Genomic DNA, 17,892 nt, shown 5'->3' on the forward strand with positions numbered 1-17,892 from the left:
AGAAACACAGTTAGGTTTAGTCTAGAATACAATTTTTAATGGCATTGTAACTCAGTAGCACCCCCCATTCTGCCTCAAATATTATAGAGACAAAGCCTCAGCTGATGTAAATCGAAAGTATAATCATAAGGTTTGTAAAAAGATATAACCTCACCGACCTTGTCTCTCTCTGAAGGTTTGTAAACTTTTTAATGAATCAAAATAAAAGGCTTTTCTTACTTGTACTAGATAGATTTCTAGTAAAGAGGTTTGGATAAATTAATGTGAATAAGGTTTTTAGCCAGAATTTTTATGGTTGGCACCCTCGATTATTTATTGTTTTTGAGAAGGTAAAATATTTTCTTACTAAAGGGCACTCTAAATTCAAAATATCTGCAATAACTCCTGTCACCATGCCCAAATTCTGCAGACTTGAATGCTACAAAGCCTTACTCAAAGGAGTATTCCTTACTCATATGAGTAGTCCCATTTGGAGAATTATGCATGTGAATGAGGATTAGTCCTATGAATCAAGTTAGCGAGATCAGGCTCTCCATACAGAAGATATCTAAGATTAAATATTGATTTTACATTACATCTGATCATTATCTCTACATATGCTCACACCTCTAAGCTAAATAATGATTGTTAATTTACATAACAGACAGCAGTGAGCAATATTAAGTGTATAAAATCTTAGGTACATATATGACTCCCGTTACTAGAATAGCGAGGGTCTGTTTTTCAATGACAGTTAGGCACCTAAAGATGCAGACAGGCACCTGGTGGGATTTTGAAATGTGTCTAAACCAGGGGTTTAGGCAACCTATGGCACGGGTGCCAAAGGCGGCACGCAAGCTGATTTTCAGTGGCACTCACACTGCCTGGGTCCTGGTCACCGGTCTGGGGGGCACTGCATTTTAATTTAATTTTAAATGAAGCTTCTTAAACATTTTAAAAGCCTTATTTACTTTACATACAATAGTCTAGTTGTATATTATAGACTTATAGAAAGAGACCTTCTAAAAACGTTAAAATGTATTACTGGCACGCAAAACCTTAAATTAGAGTGAATAAATGAAGATTCGGCACACCACTTCTGAAAGGTTGCCGATCCCTGGTCTAAACTGTAGGGTTAGCAATTGGGGTTGGACATATTCCTGTACATTTCATGACATGACAATCTTTAATTAAAGATTAATCTTTAATTCCTGAAGACTCCAGTACAATCCTGGAGGGCTGGCAACCCAGTTAAACACCTAACTCTAATTAATTAACCTGCTTTGCAGTTTTTGAAAATCCTTCTAGACACACATCTGAATCTATAAGTACCTAAATACCTTTGGAAATCTGACCCTAAGTGATACATATATTTATCCTCATGATACCCTATTACAGATGGTAACACCCCATTACTCCTTTAGCCTACAGCCCAAGCCCAAATGCCTACATCACAATTAAACAGCCCTTTAGTCCAGCCCCTGCAGGCCTGAGCCAGCTGGCATGGCCCAGCCCCAGGTTTTCAACTGCAGTGTAGACATACCCTGAGAGAGACAAGGTGGATGAAGGAATAGATTTTATTGAACCAACGTCTGTTGGTGAAAGATACGTTTTTCAAGCTGGGAACCGCAGCCAATGGGAGCTCTGGGGGCAGCATTTGTGGACAGAGGCAGCACGCAGAGCCACCTGCTGCACCTCTGCCTAGCAGCAGCCAGAGCCCGGGACAGATTGCCGCTAGCAGGGAGCCGCCTGAGGTGAGTGGCCCCCGGATGCGCCACCCGTACCTCCTCCCACACCACAACCCACGCCCCCTCCCGCACTCACACTCCCTCCCAGAACCCAGGCCCCAGCCCCGCAGCCCTGCCCACGCCCACACTCCCTCCCTCTTAGTTAGCCAGCATTTTTCACTTACCAGCACCCCCTCACCCCCCAACATGCTGGATAAAACAACTTTTACTGTATTTTTCTTTTTGCAATTATCTTTATTAATATAAAGCTCTTCTACACTTCAAATTTAGAAAGCATATTTACACTGGAAAGCAAAAGGAATGTCCTGAAATATTATTATTGAGGTGCTTGGCCCAATATTCAGGGCTGACGGCTCTGCGAACTAAAGTCCTCGATTTATAACCAGAATTTGCAACAGAAACACGGCAGTGTAGTCTTCTCTACACAAATGATAGGTTATCAAACCTGTAACTCAGAAACAGTTAAAATCCTTCCTCTCATATACTCTTGAGAAGCCGTTTTAACACTTTTATTCCCCCCCATCCCTTCCCACTCCCCCGGTGAACACCATAAAAACAAACACAAAAGAGATCACTGGGGTTTAAATAGAGAAAGGTGGCAGCTTATACTTTTTTTTTTTTTTTTAAATTTGGACCGTGAGATATAATTTGGACTACTGAGCTCTCTCTAAGCCCTGGTCTACACTAGGCGGTTAGGTCGATTTTATAATGAATGCATCTACACAACCAACCCAGTTCCATCGACCTAAAGGGCTCTTAAAATCAACTTCTGTACTCCTCACCGGCGAGGGGAGTAGCGCTAAAATCGACCTGGATGGGCTGAATTTGGGGTAGTGCAGACGCAAGTCGAAGTTATTGACCTCCGGGAGCTATCCCAGAGTGCTCCATTGTGACCGCTCTGGACATCACTTTCAACTCCGATGCACTAGCCAGGTACACAGGAAAAGCCCCAGGAAATTTTGAATTTCTCCTCCTGTTTGGTCAGCATGGCGAGCGCAGCAGCACAGGTGACCATGCAGTCCCCTAGAATTGCAAACGAGCTCCAGCATAGACAGAACGGCAGACACTGGACCTGACTGCTGTATGGGGAGAAGAATCTGTGCAGGGAACTCTGATAAAAAAGAAGAAATGCTAATATATATGCCAAAATCGCACAGGGCATGGTGGAGAGAGGCTACTACAAGGACACACAGCAGTGCCACGTGAAAGTTAAGGAGCTCAGGCAAGCCTGCCAAAAGACAGAGGCGGCAAACGGTCGCTCCGGGTCAGAGCCCCAGACATGCCGCTTCTATGATCAGCTGCATGGCATTCTAGTGGGGGGACCCTACCACTAACCCACCTCTGTCCATGGACACCTGCAAGTGGGGAGTCTCACGCAACACGGGGGAGGATTTTGTGGATGAGGAAGAAGAGGAGGCAGAAAATGCATAGCAGGCAAGCGGTGAATCTGTTCTCCCCGGCAGCCAGGACCTTTTCATCACTCTGGAGCCAATACCCTCCCAAGGCGGGTTCCCAGACCCTGAAGGAGGAGAAGGCACCTCTGGTGAGTGCACATTTAATGTTTGATTTGCCCTGAAGACTTGGGATGCATTCGCGGCCAGTACAGCTACTGGAAAAGTCTGTTGTCCCTCCATCCCCAGACATGTTATCTCCATGAAGCTCTCCTGGAGGTACTCAAAGCCTTTGCAGAACATTTCTGGGGAGGGCTGCCTTATTTCATCCTCCACGGTAGGAAACTTTACCATGCCACGCCCGTATCAAGTAGTCTGGAATCATTGCAACACAAAGCATGGCAGCAAATGGTCTTGGATTTTGGTCACATTCAAGCAACATTCTGTCTATATCTTTCTGTGTTAGCCTCAGGAGAGTGATATCATTCATGGTCACCTGGTTGAAATAGGGGAATTTTTGTAAGGGAACAGTAAAAGGACCCCGGTCATGCTGGGCTGTTTGCGCTTGGCTAAAAGGGATCATCCTTGAGAATAGCCACGCGGCGGGGGGAGAGGAGAAGGGATCATGCCAGAGAATAGCCACGTAGAGGGGTAGGGGGAGGTGTGCACTGCACATACACCCGAAAACCGAAGCCCCTCCTTTTAAATGGCAAACCTAACTGGCATTGCTTGCTATAGGAAAGGAGGGCACTGCAGTTTGAAACCATTCCCACATGTTATGAAGGCATTAGAAGCCAACCCCGCGTATCCTTGGGCTTACCATGGTTGCCTGGAAACCGAATTCTGTTGCCCAGCCTTGTGTGATGTGTCACCATACCAGCAGGCGCTCAATACAAAAGGCAAAATGCACTTTGTACCTAAAGCACACGTGCTGTCTGCTGTGAATTGCTTGATTCACTTGAAAGAGTCTCCCTTTTGTTCTCAGAAACGTATCTTCTTAAATTCTACTCTCCCTTTTTACCTCCCACAGGTGCAAATGTTTCTATGCTCCCCCTATCGTCTCCGTCCCTAAGGTTATTGCAGATTAGAAGGCGAAAAAACCCACACTCGCGATGACATGTTTTCTGAGCTCATGCAGTCCTCCTGCACTGACAGGGCACAGCTGAATGCATGGAGGCATACAGTGACAGAGTCCAGGGAAGCATTAAGTGAACGTGATGAGAAGAGGCCAGATGCAATGCTGAGGCTAATGGGGGGGGGCAAATGGACAAGCTCAGGTGGAGCTGCAGGAAAGCCAACAAGAGCACAGACCACCGTTGCATCCACTGTATAACCTCCTGCCCTCCTCCCCAAGTTCCATAGCCTCCTCACCCAGATACCCAAGCATGTGGGGGCAGGGAGGCTCCAGGCACCCAGCCACTTCACTCCAGAGGATGGCCCAAGCAACAGAAGGTTGTCATTCAAATGGTTTTGATTTGGAGTGTGGGTACAATAAGCAATGTGGCCTTGTCCTTCCCTCCTCCCCCACCCTACCTGGGCTACCTTTTTTTTTTTTTAATTAAGAAAGAAAGAAAGAATTCATGGTTTCAAAAAAATAGTGACTTTATTTCCTTTGCCAGCTGTGATCGAAGGGGGGGGGGAGGGGGGGGGTTGGCTTACAGGGAATCAAAAATATACAAAGGGGTGGGGTTTGCATCCAGGAGAAACATACATAACACCCACAAGGTAGCCTGGCCAGTCAGAAACTGGTTTTCAAAAGTCTCTGATGCGCAATGCGCCTAGCTGTGCTCTTCTAATTGTCCTGGTGTCTGGCTGCTCAAAATTGGCAGCCAGGTGATTTGCCCCAACCTCCCACCCAGCCACAAATGTCTTCCCCTTACTCTCACAGATATTATGGAGCATGCAGCAAGCAGCAATAATGAGAATATTGGTTGCGCTGAGGTCTAACCTAGTCAGCAAACAGCACCAGTGAGCTTTTAAACATCCAAAGGCACATTCTACCACCATTCTGCACTTGCTCAGCCTATAGTTGAATTGCCCCTTCCTACTGTCCAGGCTGCTTGTGTATGGCTTCATAAGCCATGGGAGCAAGGGGTAGGCTGGGTTTCCAAGGATAACTATTGGCATTTCAACATCCCCTACAGTAATTTTCTGGTCTGGGAAGTAAGTCCCTTCTTGCAGCTGTTCAAACAGCCCGGAGTTCCTAACGATGCGAGCATCATGCACCTTTCCCGGCCATCCCACACTGATGTCAGTGAAACGTCCCTTGGGATCCACCAGTGCTTGCAGCAGCATTGGTTGGCAAGGTGGTCCAGTACCAAGACAGGGATATGCGTGCCGTCTCTCGCCCCACCACAGTTAGGGAACCCCATTGCAGCAGAGCCATCCATTATGACCTGCACATTTCCCAGAGTCACTACCCTTGATAGCAGAACGTCAGTGATTGCATTAGCTACTTGAATCACAGCAGTCCCCACAGTAGATTTGCCCACTGCAAATTGATTCCCGACTGACCAGTAGCAGTCAGATATTGCAAGCTTCCACAGGGCTATCGCCACTCGCTTCTCAACTGTCAGGGCAGTTCATCATGGTAATCTTGTGCTTCAGGGTGGGGGAAAGCAACTCACAGAGTTCCAGGAAAGTGGCCTTACACATGCAAACATTTCGCAGCCACTGGGAATTATCCCATACCTGCAACACTATGCGGTCCCACCATTCTGTGCTTGTTTTCCGGGCCCAGAATCGGCGTTCCACTGTATCAACCTGCCCCACTGCTGCCATGATATCCCAATTGCCACATCCCGTGCGTTCAGGAATGTCTGTGTCCATGTCCTCCTCACAATCATCCTCATGCTGCCATCTCTTAGCCAGGTTCTGCACATATTGCAGTATAATGTGCGAGGTGTTTACAATTCTCACAACAGCAGTGGTGAGCTAAGTGGGCTCCATGCTTGCCATGCTATGGTGTCTGCACGGATAACCCAGGAAAAAAGGCATGAAATGATTGTCTGCCGTTGCTTTCACGGAGGGAGGGAGGAAAGGAGGGGAGATTGATGACATGTAACCAAAACCACCCGCAACGACGTTTTTGCCCCATCAGGCATTGGGAGCTTAACTCAGAATTCCAATGGGCAGCGGAGACCACAGGAACTGTGGGATAGCTGCCCACAGTGCACCGCTCCGTGAGTCGATGCTAGCCATGGTACGGAGCATGCACTCCGCCGACTTAATGCGCTTAGTGGGAACATACACAATCGACTTCTATAAAATCGACCTAATTTCGTAGTGTAGACATATTCAGATGAATAACTTGCTCTTATTCTAAACTTAAGTATTTGGTTTTAGTAGATACAGTAGAGTATTTTATATTTTAGACCCCGATCTCAGCAACTTTGTAAACATTAGTGCAAAATAAATTAAATCAGGAAGATACTTTTTGAAGTATTTCAAAACATACTGTAGTTTTTGCAAATATGATCTGTAGGAAATAGAACATTACAAAGAAAAGTCCTGCTCCAGCACCATTAAAATGAATGGCAAACCTCCCACTGGCTTCAATGGGTACAGAATTTGACTCAAACTACTTTTAAATACAGTTATCATGGTGACTTACATATGCAAATACCATACCTCAATTAAGTACAGATATCCCATTAGGCATTTAATTATGCTGAAAATTACTGCTGCACTGAAAACATAATCACCAGTCCACATTACCCACCCAAAGACATCCAACAGAAGATCCTTGAGAAGCTAACCGTTCATTTGCTCTTGTACCAACCTCTCGAGAAAGGTGAAGTGATCACATGCGCCACTTAGACATACAATTGCCAGTTTTACCCTTCCAATGCATCTTTTGAAAAATGTACCTCTAAAGGGGTCTAATTTCATTTTATTTGCAATGTAATAGACATCAATCATCATCACCACAGAGGGCTAGACTGAGCCTTAAGCAACCCTGTCTAAGAGATGGCTTACAGCTGTGCTTCTCCAGGAGCGCCCTGGGGAGAATTATCATCAATCAGAAAGTCACAGTTCCAGCCCTCTTCCCCCTTGCTCAGGGTAAGGGAGGGGTCATCTGGGATGGGGACTAATTTACTACATTCCTTTACCAGGTGTAACCTACTTCCCCTTAGCTCTGCTGGCTACAAAACTGGAGGAGTCCAGCCAAATCTACACTCCCTCCCGGCCCCTCTGCACTTTCTCTTCACCATCTGCTTGAAGTGGGGGTGGGAGGTAGTAGTTCATGCACATGCTCCCTCCTGCGCCTGGAGCTGTACTGAGGGGAATATTTACAGAGCCATGCAGGGGGTAACAGTATCTTATTCCCCTGCCTAGTTGTGTGCAGCTAGCCTAGATACCTGTCTCGTCCATAGAATTAAAGTGAACATTTAAAGAAAGGTGACATTACTTCATTCTGTATGAAAAAAGTTAGTGCTGTTTTACTATTTCTTAATTCACTTCTCCATTTAGCATCAGCATTTAGACTAAAAGGCAGAATAATAAAATGATACCACCATGCATGTTCCATCCTAAAATCTCCAAGTGTTTGAAAAAGGTGGGAACTATTACTTTTTGTTAGGCTTCACTGCAACTTTATGCATAAGGACTATTCAGGTGGACTATGAGTTTGCAAGATCCAACCCTGTCAGAAGATGTCTTTCCCAAACTCTGTGTGTGTGTGTGTGTGTGTGTGTGTGTGTGTGTGTGTGTGTGTGTGTGTGTGTGTGTGTGTGTGTGTGTGTGTGTGTGTGTGTGTGTGTGTGTGTCGGTTTTGTTTTTTAAAGTCCACACACTATGTAGTCAAAACTCTATCCTCTTCCTTATGTAACCCCCCTTTCCTCCTTGGGTTACTCGGGAGCAGGCAACACTTACCTGGGTGCTTGATGTTGTCGATGTTAAAGGAGATCCTGGATATCCCAGCGGTGATGTTGGGCATCCTCTATCTACCCCTCTGCTACAGTCCCTTTTCTCCTAAAGGAAGTTAAAATTGGTGGTGCCCTCCACCTAGCTAGCCCCTGTACACACTCAATGGCGTGCCTTGGGAACCTCCAGGAATAAACCTATTCTAATAATAATAATAATGTGTGGCATGGGTCTAACTCAAACATACCAATTATAAATAATATACATCCAAGATACTTAAATTCGAGTTTCACACCTTTACTTAATAATTTAAAGAAACAGGATACAACAGATTAAGATTAAATGTCACCACTAATTTAAATCCATAGGGGGCAGTTGACTAAAATCAAACAACAAATATAGTACACAGTGATAAATGAAACGTATAACTGGCATTTACATTGCTACCAGTTACCCCACCCCAGAGTGTACACTCCTCTGGTTTTCAGAGTCCTAGACACTTGCTTGCATAGGCACGCTTGAAGATCTGCAGCTGGAGACAGCGCTCTGATGCTTCTGTATATCTGTCCAGCCAAGGCAACAAGCTGCACAACCCCTCTGACGACTGGAGCTGGCCCCACCAAATGTCAGCAGCTCTGGGTCCTGTTTGATGGGAAGATCACTCTGCCTCTCCTTGCAAACAAGAGTGGGGGTTACTCAGAGTTCCTTCATGGCAGGCCCACCTCAGTCACAGCAATAGTCTCTGCTCTGGCTCCAATGAAGCCACCAATACCCTAGGAAACTCCCTGCTCGATCAAAGCCCCTGCAGGCTCTCAGCAGCAGCTTCTGGCTTCCTAGCAGCAGCTCCTAGTAATGGACAGATCTCAACACCAGCAATCTCGCTCCTCTTCCCACCGCCTGCTCTCCCTGCACTGCCTGGAAGAGCAAGTCTCTCACTCTTTCCCAAGGCATCATGGGAGTTGTAGTCTAAGGCTAGATTGCAGCACACAGGATCTTCCCAACTGGAACACTCCCAATAAAGTTCAGAGGCCCCTCTTGTAAAAGGTACCTACACTTAACTTTGGCAATAAAGCCAAATCTAACAAAAAAAATCATTTCCCCAGCTGTAGCTTTTACCAGGGTTCCTCCCTCAGAACTGTTCAGCCCACACCCTAGTCCTCACTCTCCATCTCTGTAGAAAGTCACTACCACCTCTCTGATGCCGAGGTGGGATAATGCGCCCACTGCAATAATGAATCATCTGAATCCACCTACTCCTTCCCCAGTAGGATCAAACCTACTGACAGGTTAGGGTGTATTGTAGAAGGCTGGAAATAAATTGAATACGAAATAGTATATAGGTGTATTGCTGGTGTGTGGATGTTAATGTCATCAGTGAAATATCTACAACCTTGTCTGATCCCAAACACAGTATTAGTTGTAAGCAGCACACTTTTAGAGCAGCATATCCTACAATCAATGACAAACAACAGTTCCTAAAAGCACTTTAAAGTCTGACTTTACTGACTCTGCAGCCAAAACAGCCATTAACTCTCCAGCTCTTGGGCAGAATTTATTCAGATCACTAACTACTTTTTGACAAGCAACTTTGACCTGAGAAAACCCTAAAGGGATTTCAGTTAAAATATTAAGCTTTACTCTTTAGACAGAGCTATAAAACAATGGCATAAAGTAGTACATTTAGTATGCAAATGAAATTATTCAACTGTTAATCTTATTCGTCCAATACACATACAGCTTGTTCGCTTGCATATTTGAAACCTATGTAACAGGAGCTGAGGTACTTATCCTGTAGGTGAAAGGTTCTGATTTTACTCCTGTTGACACTCTTATGAATGGACTATAGTTCCAGGAAAAGGGGACTACAGTTTATAGAAGGTTGTTATATGTCATTTCACCTCTCTGCCATAGGCATAGTTTGACTTCTACATGAGGGTGGGGGGGTGCAGCATGCAGAGAGCGCCCATCTGATAGTACCCTCTGTTCTTCTTGGAACTGTTCCTGCTTTGAGGGCAGTGCATGAGGTGGGGGGTAAAACCATGTTTCAGTCTCCCCTTCTTTCTCTGCATCCCCAGAAGAGTTATCAAGGGAGCAATCCCTGCACACTTTTGATCACAGGGACTGGAATCATACCTGGTGCTTGTAAAATCTGTGTAAAGGGTCTTTCTTGTGCCCTCCCCATCTATTTGGTAAGGGCCAAATAGATGCTGGTTCTATTAAACTACTTAAGGCAACGAAGTTCAGTGTTCAGAAATCAGTCACCTTCTGGAATTCTACTGCCCAGGGACACAGCAAGGCTGAAAACCGGAAAGCACCTTTAAAACCTATATTGTTAAAAGCTACTTGAAGCAAAGCTGTTCTAGGAATGAGAAATATGAATAGATACGCCTCTACTGATTCAACAGCCACTTAGTTATCAGTGTGTTTGACTTGGCATTTTGCCGATATAGGAAATGAATTACACAGAAGACTCTTTGTAAACACAGGTTAACAGAACTTTAATTTTATCTGCAAGACCTATGACACATGCAGTCCATATACTAAATCCTCTTGTAATAGGAGATAGGAGAATGAGTTAAAACACACACACACACCACTTGCTCTTTCTGGAAGCACAAATAGGGTGAGACGACACTGGTAAAAATTCCTGTGCCCCATCTATATTAGCATTTCCATCAGACCTAGGCCAATTTTCTGAAAATTGCCAGCACAAACAAGGCCTTTCACTAACCATACATGTGACTAATTCTCAAGTGGAGTAAGCAGAGCAGTCAGAAATCTCTTCAGAGCACTAGCCCTTCCTACACTGAGATGAATAGTTCCTCTGTTTAGAAGTGCAAAGGTAAAAATGGCAGCGATAGGGAAAACTGGCTTCAGCACTTCTGACAGTTGAAAAACTGGCAAGTACTGAGAACTAGAGGATAAATTTTCTTCCATAATTTCTTCATACTGTCAAATTCCATTTAGCTGGAACACCCACCCAGTTAGTACACAGCATAGCATCTTGAAAGCATACAGGATCTGAGTTTCATGTACACCCTGGCAATGTAAATAGCCTAATGTACATAATCATCAGGCCCTTGTAAGCTCCTCTGTCTGGGTTGTGTCCCCTTTCCCTCCCCCGCCCCCCATCATGGACACTAATGGAAAAATGGTATATGGAAAAATGATTTAAAAAAATACTGGTACCCAGTTTGTACAAGGGCTTTTCCCATTGTTAGCACTGACGCAGCTGCACTAATTCTAAACCAAGGAGGGAAAAGTGCCAAAAATTCCCACTGGAAACACATCAGTTAGTATATCTGCCTAAGTTATTTAGAACAGTGGTTCTCACATGTGCCAGTGGTCTGAAGAGGTTCTAGCATAAATGTGAAGCCTACACATTTGAAAAACAAAAGTGGTCCCAATTTTCAATCTTGCAGGCATCACTTCAAGTTGAGTGCCTTTATATTCCTCCCAGAATTCCCCTGTACACACCTATGCCTGTTTGCATTGTTTCACAGAAAACAAAGCCACTCTACTAACAAGTCTCTTTGTTGGGCATCTCTCTTATGTAATTTCAGCCATGATCAAATGTGTTGATGACACTAAAATAGAGGAGAGGTAGCCAAATAAAACAAAAAATACTCCACCAACACAAACTGAGCGGGAGAGATTCAAGCTGTAAGACTAGCAGGCCTGATAGGATATATGGCATGAATAATTACGGAGTTTTATAACACATATGAGAAAATAAACTGCACATATACAAAATGGGTGAAAGTAACCAACAATACACTCAACACGGAGTGAGATTATTTTAATCTGGTTACCTTAAACATTGTTCAGTTATTACATTTTCATTTAATCGCTCACTAGAAGGTGTGGGAACAGGATTGGGAGCTTCGGAGAGAAGATGACATAGAAGTGTTTGAGAACTACTGATTAGGAGCCTGCTACAAGAACTTACAAAAGAGCATTAAAGCAGAGAATGCAAAAGATATTTAAGAAGCTTCAGTGAAACTAGACAACCTTTCCAGCCAGCCAAAGCTTACACAGTTCCTATATAAAGGATGATGAATTAATATTGGAAAAAGAAAAAATCTGTATGCAAAGCATTTTAATAAATAACTAAGGGGGGGGGAGAAATCAAAGCAGACCCTTGATTAGTTTTATTTTGTGTATGCATGAGTTTTACATGGGTTACAGTAGTGCTACATCTTTCTTTAAACAACACATGAACCTAAAAAAAAGCAAACCAATGAAGAGTCTGGTGGCACCTTAAAGACTAACAGTTTTATTTGGGCATAAGCTTTCGAAAGCTTATGCCCAAATAAATCTGTTTGTCTTCATGGTACCACCAGACTCTTCATTGTTTTTGTGGATATAGACTAACATGGCGGCTACTCTGATTCATGAGCCTAAGCTTCCCAAGTAGCTATGGTATGCGTCAGAGGGGAAAGACAACATAAAACTAATTTGCCCTTCTGAGGCAACGGCACTTTCATTAGCTTCAATAAATCTAACCATCCAGCCAAAAATTTTAAGTCTGACTTTGTCATAAATTTCTTACATCTTATCATTTAAGCTGCACAGAAATGTGAATAGACAAAACTACGTGAAAGAATTAATGGAAGATATTGGCATAATGAGACTGAAAACTATGCTGTATGTTGCGTCTTTCCTAACTTTAGCCACACTTCCAATAAATACATTTGTTTAAACTGTCATTCTAGTTGTGTATTAGTAAGCTTTTTTTAAATTCTGCTGGCAAAGTGGATTTGGAGCCAACGAGCCATCAACCTATTTCCATTTTTTTAGCTTGCATTCTTGTTAGACAATTTCCGCTATATCAGCGTCTACTCTCCTACATTATCTTAAATCGTTCTTGTTCTTTGTTGTCAAACAGAGCAAACCAACATGATTTTCAATGCCAAAGTCAGATATGAAAGGTAGCTACTAAAATTTCAATGGAGAAATATAAAGCTCTATATAGTAGAAGCAGGTATACTGAAACCCCTCTTTATATACATATATAAAAACACATTTAATGTGAAAGCTTTAATAAGTTCCCTTTCAATAAACAAACATACTATGTAAAAATTATTGATCTCTTGATTTTCAAGTTTAGCTAATTTGCCAATCTACAAAAGTTTATAAAGGTTTTTATCAATTTCCTACATAAAACTGTATTGTACATGTAACAAAGGGAAATATATTACTATTATATCAAAATAAAAAAACCCAACATCCTCATACGTATCTTTAACCATTTTTGTAACAACACTCTATATAATATGTAAACAGTGATTTTTGTCTTCTACAGAAATTCTAGTGTGTTGTATCTGACATTTTTAAATCATCATCATGCTGGCAGATCTTGCCAATTATAACTTTTTCAAAAATTAAAACTACATAGAAACAGCCTCAAGAATTGATCTGACTCATAAGTTGCAAAATAAATTGTATTTAAACAAGGCAAAAGCTCCTTATATGGTGACATTTTGGGATACTCTCTTGTGTAAATATTATCTCTTTGATCGTACTAATACTACTCCAACACTCCCAACACTACTCCACCAAACAAAAAAAAATATTTACAGTATTGTAATGTATGTGACAGAATATAACCCATGTTCACACCCTACACAGTACTGTAACAATCTTTGTAAAAATATACTTTGTAAGGTATCATGTGAAAACTCATTTTGCTGGTCAGTACTATCCTAGTGTAAAATATGTACAGCAACATTGTACGTGAAGTTATAAGATTCCCTGTATGATGTTATTAACACATTTCAAAACCCCACAGTCTTGCCCAGGCAGAAGTCAGGACTGTTCTAAACAAAGGAGGGAATGTGTGCTTGCCTTAATTTGCATTTAAGGAGTATACAGGGTAATCACACAGGGAAGGAAAACAAAGGAAGTTCAAAATACGTGGAAAAAGCCAGCAGAGAACATCTTTCCATATAGACTCTTTGTCTCTTGGGTCTCAGATGGAAATGTTTTTCAAGAGGGAGTCAAAACATAAAAAGGAGGGATAAACACCTCAAAGCACCCTCTCTCTGCCCCTGCCCATTGCATTCACTGCACCTGAAGAGACAAAGAAAGCAGACTTTGGACTCCAGGGAAGGGGTCATGACCTAAAGAGTTTGGTCAGTGAGACTGCTGAAAGCATGTGGTGAGAAATCTTTGCTTTGAATCTAACGTAGCTTAAGTCAGCATTTTCATCTTTATTTTTTTTGGAACCATGTCTGACTTTTTTGGAACCCTGTCTGACTCATTAAAGAGAGAGATTTTAAGTGAGTGCAAGTAATCTCTCTCTAGTTAATAAACTTGTTTATTGTTTTATCTAATCCAGTTTGTGTTCAAATTGGGTAACTCCATTTAGGGTAACAAGTTGTGTGCATAATTAGTCCCTTAAAGGAATACAGGACTCAATAGATTTGTACCGTCTCGGAGAGGGCATGGCAGTAAAGGACATACATTTCTGGGGGGAAATCTGGGATTGGGAGGGTGTTAGGGTCACCCCGCAGAATAACTAAGGCTGGTAAGAACCAAGATGTGCCTCGCTGGCTGTGTGCTGGGAGTGACTTACATGCTGGAGGCTGTTTGTGAGCAGTCCAGACTCGAGACTACAGCAGCAAAGCAGTGTAAAGGGCACCCCAGGTTAGAGGGCAGGAGTGACGCAGCTACTCATTAGTCTGGATTGTACTCTGGTATGTCACACTGCAAAAAACTAGCCACAACAATTTAAACCACAAACCAACCGGTAACTTTGTTAAGTGATCCATTAGTTAACAGAAGATCCAAATTTAATGTCTGGTCACTGACATTTGTTACAATCAATCTGTGGTAGAGAAATGTGGCTTTATCAGTAGTGCACATAATGAACAGATCCCTGCTCAGGAAACTAGTTGCTCGGGAATTCTTTGTGAAAGCATGCAAACAGAATTGCATCCCCTCTCCCCAAAAAATGGAATGTTCCTTAAGCCAACTACATGGTCAGTTGTGTACAGTGGGAATTCATTTTGCATTTAGTTTGTGATATTTCTCACCTTCCCATGCCCTGTTTTCATAAATAAATGACTATTAACCAACAACTTTTATAGACAACCCCAGAAACAAATCCTCAACCACTGCACAACTCCTGAATAAACAGGCTTTTCACAGGGATTCTCCCTGGGGATGAAGGGTCATGGAACCATCTCTTCAGGCTTGCAGGGAACTGGAATCACAGCATGGCCACTGCTGAAGCATCTTTCCCAGCTGTTGTACTCTCACTTCATTAGGATGCAACTGGCCCTGCTCAACTAACTGCTGGCTACTTCCTCATTCCTCTTCGAGCCCACCCTGCACCATCCCTAGCTCTCCCGCCAGGTGCGGCTCCAGGCACCAGCAGGCCAAGCGTGTGCTTGGGGCGGCAAGCTGGGGGGGGGGGAAGGCGCGCTCTGCCAGTCGCCGCGAGGGCGGCAGGCAGGTTGCCTTCGGCAGCATGCCTGCGGAGGGTCTGCTGGTCCCGCAGCTTTGGCGGACCTCCCGCAGGCATGCGGCCGAATCCGCGGGACCGGGGACCTCCGCCAGGCAAGCCACCGAAGGCAGCCTGCCTGCTGTGCTTGGGGCAGCAAAATACCTAGAGCCGCCCCTGTCTCCCACCGCCTTCATTCTGCAGTGGAGTAACCACTAAAATCCTTGGCATATAAAGGGTACAGCAGAGTCTCTGTGTGTGCGCCCTCCTCATCCTGCTCTTCCTCCACACAGCAGAACCACACCACCACTGTTTGGAAAAGCTGGGCAGGATCTTGCTTATTGATCAGGACATGCAAGTGAACAAGGACAAACATGGGGGTGGATTTTAAGCGGCAGGCCACTTTATTAAAACTTCACATTGAAGAGGGGCACTATCTATCCATCTCCCCATGCCAGGCATTAGGTGCATCCAGTGCAAGCTTCACAGGGCATTTATCATATAGCCCATACTCAGGGTAACCTCCCTCGTGCCTATGCCAATGTTTCATCTTCCTCTGCTGAATCCTCTCCTTTTCCTCCTCCAAAGGGGACCAAAGGTACCAAAGAGGGTCCCCTACTCTCCAGATCTCCAGTTTTCCACAGACCTGGGGTCCACCAGAGAAATCATATGTCTCTTATTTTCTGGTTGCTGGCTCTTTGGCCTATTATCTGCACTGGACACCTGCCTCAAGTGGCTAAAAATGGTGAAAGAGGTCTGAAAACCCCAGGCTGGGTTTAATTAAGAGACTATAGAAAGCAAGAGCCAATCAACTTGCATCTGTCTGGCCAATGAACAAAGAGGTTCTCAGTGGGAGGAGGGGTCTATTCCTATATACATTCCCCTTTATCCTAAGCTATCCAGCACCTTGGGTTCCAATCAAGCTTCTCATCCATTAGATCAGGAAGTGTCAGTGCACTCAAAATGAACTAGGATAGTGTGATGATATAGTTCCTCCTCCTTCTGACCATTCCAAAGTAGTAATTATTTCAGAGAACAGCAACAGGAAATAAAACCACAACAATAAAAAGAGGGATTTCTTTTTCAATTTATATAACATACAGGCTGGGTTTCATATCTTTCTTAAACAACTTCCTGCTTTTGTGATTCCAGTGAGATGCTGGGAGATAAATAATGGTATCCATTTGTCATGCTAGTGTTAGGGCAAGAGAAACTGCATGCAACAAATATAAATAGGTACTTCAGTCTCTCCTCAAGAATAAGCAAGTCATGTTTTCTAGAGACGCTAAAAGGAAACATGGATCATACAAAAGGAAATATAGTTGGAAACTATGGGAAAGCGATTGCATCTACCATCTCACATTCCTGCTAGTACATGAGGGAAATTGTCTTTCACACTTAGTTTGCTTTGCTCTGTAATGGGCTCTTTTTGTTTTCTAATGATTTTATGTGACTGAAAGCAGAAGTTGAATATTTGGTCAGACAAAAGTTTTTGGCACAATATACAGTACTGTATATTACATTGTGTGAGTGTGTGTGAGAGAGAGACATGGGGGAGCTTACTTCACCTATTCACTTCCATGAAAAATGTATTCAAACACTTTTTAAAAATAAATCAATTATGGTATTTAACCAAATAACTGAATCTGACTATAATTACAAACCAAAATAAATATTCTGTGCTCAATACATCCAGCTTCATAATGTGAAAAATATTTATTATGGATGCTGAAAGGCCAAGTTCCTCCAGTTTGTTCCGTATACATCTTGTTCGTTATCCAGACAGGACAATCAAAACGAAAATATGTATTAATAAAATCTCTTACCTCAGCCTCTCTTCTTCTTTCTTGCGAAGGCTGAAATCTCGTTGGACCACCTGAAGAACATGCTCTGCTTCATCATCTGTCAAACCAGATAGATCCAGTTTCCTCCCCATTATTTGTTCTATCCTGGTTATAAACAATAAAAAAGTACCTGAAATCACAAAAAGCAATAAAGTATCAAGTGAACAACTTGAAAGCATTGTATGGACTTCAATGAATTCATAAAATAAAGGAATATTGTGGCCATAATATTAAAGGACAAGAGAATCTCTTTGTATTTTATTCTTTTTTAAACCTCTAATCTGCACAAACATTTAGGCGGATTGTGCACCACAGTTAATTTCATTCATTCCACCTTGGTTTCAAATAGGACCTCAAAAGTTATTTTCAAAAATGGGCAAATATTTCTATCACTTGGTTAGGGGCAACATTGCTACTCTACCTACAAGGAATATGTTATAGTGATCAAAAAGAAATTTAGACATTCCAGGAGTTCAAAATCAAATCAACTACATGTAGACTTTGGAAACCAATAAAATACAATTTTATTTCCAAGAAAAGCATGGAATTTTTAAAAAATCCTCATTGAGATCCTAATGGAGGAGTGAGATTCACACTTCTGGAATATCTTGCCCTAT

General features: G+C 43.0%; 1 protein-coding gene across 14 annotated transcripts in view; it reads right to left on the minus strand.

Moving 5' to 3' along the window:
• Window positions 1-17,892, minus strand: part of LOC120398291 (myosin VIIA and Rab interacting protein) — a 345,847-nt gene that overhangs the window by 318,484 nt on the left and 9,471 nt on the right. For 10 of the 14 annotated variants that reach the window (XM_039525619.1, XM_039525610.1, XM_039525604.1 and 7 more), the window contains one exon: window positions 17,258-17,405. In XM_039525619.1, the coding sequence (XP_039381553.1) occupies window positions 17,258-17,367 (110 nt within the window). In that variant the 5' untranslated portion in view covers window positions 17,368-17,405. Of the gene's footprint in view, window positions 1-17,257; window positions 17,406-17,892 lie in introns of those variants that run through there. The other 4 variants (XM_039525611.1, XM_039525607.1, XM_039525605.1 and 1 more) reach the window with 2 other exon arrangements.

This window comes from Mauremys reevesii, linkage group 2 (assembly GCF_016161935.1).
Source record: "Mauremys reevesii isolate NIE-2019 linkage group 2, ASM1616193v1, whole genome shotgun sequence".
NCBI classification, from domain to species: domain Eukaryota; kingdom Metazoa; phylum Chordata; order Testudines; family Geoemydidae; genus Mauremys; species Mauremys reevesii.